This window comes from Sinocyclocheilus grahami, unplaced genomic scaffold (genome assembly GCF_001515645.1).
Source record: "Sinocyclocheilus grahami isolate Dianchi unplaced genomic scaffold, SAMN03320097.WGS_v1.1 scaffold27.1, whole genome shotgun sequence".
NCBI classification, from domain to species: domain Eukaryota; kingdom Metazoa; phylum Chordata; class Actinopteri; order Cypriniformes; family Cyprinidae; genus Sinocyclocheilus; species Sinocyclocheilus grahami.
Genome location: NW_015505206.1, coordinates 2,163,316 through 2,168,775, shown reverse-complemented (window position 1 = coordinate 2,168,775; position 5,460 = coordinate 2,163,316). Strand labels below are relative to the sequence as shown.

Here is a 5,460-nt window from a genome sequence, read left to right as displayed (position 1 = left end):
GAAGGTGACTTTTCAGGACATTACCCCATGTCCCCACTTTTCAAAACGCTTATAAATCACACAGAATGGAGTGTATTGAAAATCTGAAATGGCACAAAGTTTCCTGTGAGGGGTAGGTTTATGGGTAGGGTTGGTGTAGGGCAATAAAAGTATAAAAACCATTACGCCTATGGGATGTCCCCACTTTGTAAACCTGTAAACCTGTGTGTGTGTGTGTGTGTGTGTGTGTGTGTGTGTGTGTGTGTGTGTGTGTGTGTGTGTGTGTGTGTGTGTGTAGGGGGAGGTACAGTCAGTCAGAACGCAGAGGTGAAAGCTCAGCGTGACAGTGTGTGTGATCTCTCCGCTCCTCTGTGAGAGAACATGGGACAAATTTGGGTATCCGAGAGCATTTACCGCACAAGCAATCATATCCAGCGGCTCGGATTCTCGTGTAATAATCCTTCACCTTCCGCAGCCTGATAACGCGCATAGATCCCGAGACGCGACGCGTGAACCTTCAGCAATCTTTGTTATTCAGAGGGAAACAGAGAAAGGGAGCCGTGACGCGCTAGCATCGACTGCTCAAGCTAACTCAAGCGCGACTGTGGATGTCCTTCTTGATTCAGCCTAACGTTTCTTTCTCTCATTTCACCAGGAATATGTTGAAATCGTGAGGAGCTTATGCTGGACTAGAGAATTATGGTATAAAATCAATGTTTTGCGCCTGTTGTTGACTCGCTAGGCTCATAGCTAGTAGCGTTAGCCGATGCTGTGTTACTACATCTGAACAACGGCTCATCTTAATTGGGTTTTAATCAGTTTTACGATAACAAATATACATTCTTGTTAGTAATTTTGTCATAACCGTGCAGGTGGTTTCTAGATAAGATTGTAATGAGATTATTTCTTTGTGTTGACAGCTTGGCAGGCGCATGCTAACAATGCACTAGCTCGATAGCTCAGTTGCTTTTCTATCATAGCAATAACTTGCCACGATGAGGTAAATGTTTTGTTTTTACGTGTTCTTTTCATTTTGTATCATTAACGACGATTTGAGCTCGTGTGAAGAAATGTAAACAACCTAGCGGTTCAGTTTGCCAGCCATTGAAGCATCTGTACACTGATATTATTTTAAGACTGGAAGAGTGAATACGACTGGATATTTTAAAGACTAAACGCTTCTGGGTCTGGACTGGAAGGGAGGGAAATGGTTTGATTTGGTCTGTCTGCAGATTTGGCCTTGCACCCTTTCAAAGATAGACCTGACACAAGAGACTCATAGACCCCCAGAGCTCTGGAGGAATCAGAGAGGGACACACACAGTTGTCTCCTATTCTTTGCTCTGGCTCTGATGTGAGCAATCATGGGCGCCCAGGGCAGCCCTGTGAAGAGCTACGACTACCTGCTCAAGTTCCTCCTGGTGGGAGATAGCGATGTGGGGAAAGGAGAGATCCTGGACAGCCTTCAAGACGGTTCTGCTGAGTCTCCATATGCCTACAGCAGCGGTGAGTTAGTCAACACTTCCCACACATCTTCACGCAGACTGCGAGTAACACATCCTTCAGCCAGAGTAATCTCACAGCAAGGCTGACGCTCAGTGAGCCATTCATATAATTGTGATTTTAACAGGTTTGCCAACTAACATGGTCAATATTCTTCTTTTGAATATGATGAGTCATTCTGCGGGTGCCATATTGTTGCTGTCAGTGACTTACAGGAGGTGGAAACACAGTTTATTATTATCGTTATCTTTTGCAGGATTGTGCAATGTTCACTTTTAGATTGTTATATAAAAGCTGCACGTTTTTCTGCTCAGTGGTTGTATGACATACACTTCATGTTTGTTAGAAGAGATCCGATAATCGGTTTGAACAATATTTTTTATTTTTAAACCGTATTAACCAACTTCAGTTTAATTGGTTATTGGTTCTCAAATAAGTGGTGAAGTTTTTAATTACTAGCCATTAATTTTCATGTAACGATTTATGCAAATCAACTAAATAAATAAACAAATAAACAAATAAATCCGATATTATTAGTAATAAAATATGTATTATGTATATGATTGTTGTAGTACAACGATCAGTAAGTTATTATTGTGTAAAACGTATTAAATCATTAAAATCAGTTCCACATTTTGCGTATTGGACACTTAAACATATAATAATTGGATTAACCCATATTATTTTTTATGACTGATAAGTGCCCAATAACCGATAACGTGTCTTGCTTGAGTTATTTAAAGAGTCGAGTAATTATCCAGTTATGATTATTATAATACATCGTTACTGCACAGCTGAGTGCTGTTATTAGGTGCTCCCTTATTCAATGGTAAATTTTTTTTCTTAAGGTAAGGTAGGTTTAACTTAAAAAGTAGTTCTAAGACGCTATCAAAAATAATATGTATTAGTATTGGTCATAAAGTCAATATTGATTGACTTATTTATTACTCAATCTTTTATCTATTAGTCAAGATTGTACAAGATGTTTTTGGCGAGTGTTCCAGTGCAGCGATCTCCCTCAGGATACAAGACACACAAAGTAAATATAACTAAGAAGTGTGAAGTGTGTTTGTATGTCTGTTTTCTTTGAACAGGTCAGTACAGCACACCGTCAAGACCGGTTAAGCACAAGCTTCTTTTGATCTGATTTATTTCACAGCTTTCCATTTGCTGTAATGAGATCATCCACGCTCTGTCATTAGGCTGAAGCCAGTGAGGTGATAGACCAATTATAGACCGATATGCCTTTCATATCCAAATGAGCCTCATGTGTGCAGGCGAACAGGAGCTGGGTTGCTCTTCTGTCGCTTTTCATACATATGGGCTGCTGTTTATCTTGTTGGTTGAAGCTATTAGGGAACAGTGTGTGTTTTATGGGTGTAAGAGATCTCAGTGATTGCTCTTCTCCGAGATCTCCTAGGGGAGCTTGCTGGTCCAGCTTCAATCGAGTCGCCTTGTACCATCACTCAGAATCAACACAGATGGCTCCACGATCTGTCCGTGGTTTCAGCGATGGTGAATTACGCTGCAGGCATATATATTTCCCTGAGGGAGATGCCATCCTGACGTGCTCCGATGGTTTAAATGTTGATAGGCTTTTTTTTTTAATGAATTATACATTTGGTGTGTAGAGGAATTGGTAGTGCGCAAGGTGGAATATTAAAGCCTGATGAATATAAAAACTTCCTTTTTTGGTTTAAACGTTATCTCATTATATAAAACTGCTTTTAGATTTTTTTTTTTTAAGGAGGACATGTGGTTGGTGTTAAGGATCTAGACTGGCAACCCCAAAGGTCATGGGCATTTAACCCCAGTTTGCTTCAAGGGGACTGTCCCTGTAATAAGTTTACTGTAACTTGCTTTAGATAAACGCATCTGCTAGATTACAAATTTCATTTTGGATTTCTTGAGTTCAGAGAAGCCTCGTTAAACTGCCTTTGCAGTAGTTTTAGATTTTGCCGTTTGTATTCATATAAATGGGGTCTTTGGTTGTTTACTCTGATTGATCTGTCTTTTTGCACTGGCTTTGAGTGGACATCTGTAAATATTTAGAGTCTAAAATTGCAGATGCAGACATCTTGGTTGGCTGCTAGTGATCGGCAGATGGATTTGGCACAGACAAGCACAGCGGTAACAACATGACCAGAGAGTGTTTTCCATTTAGACAGTATTTTTCCTTTCCTTATTTATCTGTTCTGTTCTGATTAAGTCACGGACTGTGAGGAAACAGCGATGAAAGTGAAATAAATGTAAAATGCAACAAACTATATAATTGTGTATTGTTAGGACAGCATGATAAATGGGCGCGTTGACCTTTAAAAAGGAGGAGATGTATATACTTTCCCATATCCTCTTTGCTTTGTTTGGTTAATTATTGCTGGCAGGACCATGAAACCTTTTAATGTCATCAAAGAGACAATTAGAAACAGGAATTTACATTATTCCAATTCAGCTTATGTCATGTTAATCATTTAGTATATTAATGGATTTTTGTGGTTCGTAATTATTTTCGCTAGCCATTTGGTGTCCAATATTACGATGGGTCATGGTGGTTGACTACAAACAGCCAGTTGATTAGTGAGGTTGTTTATCTTAATTTTTTTTTTATTAGTTACATAACTTGCGTTTTGACATCTTTAGTGGCAGTGCTTTATTTAGTATGCTGGTAGTGTACTTTAGTTGTTTAGACTCTCTCAGAAATGAGTTTTTTTAAGACTTCATGTCAAGTTAAAATAGTCCAACTTTTAAAAATGCATCTCGAGATTAATTTTTGTTGCTCTGTGCCTAAGTGTTTAAGAATCCAAGAACCTTGCGTGTCTAATGTACACTAATGATCAAAAGGTTGGGGTTAGTAATATTGTTTTAATGTTTTTTTTTTTTTTTTTTAAGTCTCATGCTAGAGAAGACTGTGTTTATTTGATCAAAAATACATGAAAATATTAATATTATTACATTTTGTGTACCGATATATTTTAAAATGTAATTTATTTCTATTATAATATTAAAATACTGATTTGGAGTAACATTTCTTATTATTAATGTTGAAAACTGTGATGATACATTTTTTTTCAGGATTCTTTGATGAATACAAAGATCAAAAGAACAGTGTTTATTTGAAATAGAAATATTTTGTAACATAAATGTCTCTACTATCACTTGACTTTTCATCAATTCAATGCATCCCTATAAGAAATGTCTAATTAGCAATCAGCTTGATAGCAGACTGCTCATAAAGGGCTTCCTTAAAGGGATAGTTCAGCCAAAAATGAGAATTGCCATCATTTACTTATCCTCATGTCATTCCAAACCTGTATGACTTTATCTGTGGAACATAAGACATTTTGAGAAATGTCTGTTTTTTTGTTTTTTTTGGTCCACACAGTGGAAGCCAACAGAAGAAATACAGTCATACAGGTTTGGAACAACACAAAGAATAAATGATGACAGAATTGTAATTATTGATTGAACTATTCCTTTAAGACCAATTAGTTGACCAGTCCATTTTGAAAATATGTAGCACTGCCCTAGTCCAGGTACAAAACCACTGCTATAGACTTTCTCCCCGTTGTCACACGTTCCATTAGTACTTTAACCAAAATGAGGCCTAAACCCTTAGCCTTGCAGCTAAACCTCAAGAGTTATTCTGAATGTGTTATTTTGAGCAAAACCCTCAAAAAGACATCATTATGACACTGCTCTCATTGGGCCTCATTCATGAAACACAAGCAGAACGAATTTGTGTAAATCGTTCGTAAAGCCGTTCTGACATAAACATTCGAATTCATGAAAATGTTCGTATTTTCAAAATGTTCGTTAATAGGAAATAAATTTACACCTGCTCCCTACCACGTGTAAATGGTGCGTAAAACGTTCTGTGTTCATTTAGGCAAACTGATGACACTGAATTTGATGCACTGCCATTATAATATTTTACAAGGTCGTTAGTCCAGAATTTAAATTTTTTTCCCTTTTTTTTTTT

At 37.6% G+C, this 5,460-nt stretch overlaps 1 protein-coding gene across 1 annotated transcript in view; it reads left to right on the top strand.

The window, feature by feature from the left end:
• The first annotated feature begins 282 nt into the window (after window positions 1-282).
• The window catches only part of LOC107567894 (ras-related protein Rab-40C-like), a 32,727-nt gene continuing 27,549 nt past the window's right edge, over window positions 283-5,460 (top strand). The window contains exon 1 of the mRNA XM_016253676.1: window positions 283-1,484. Within this exon, the coding sequence (XP_016109162.1) occupies window positions 1,343-1,484 (142 nt within the window). The 5' untranslated portion in view covers window positions 283-1,342. The remainder of the gene's footprint in view (window positions 1,485-5,460) is intronic.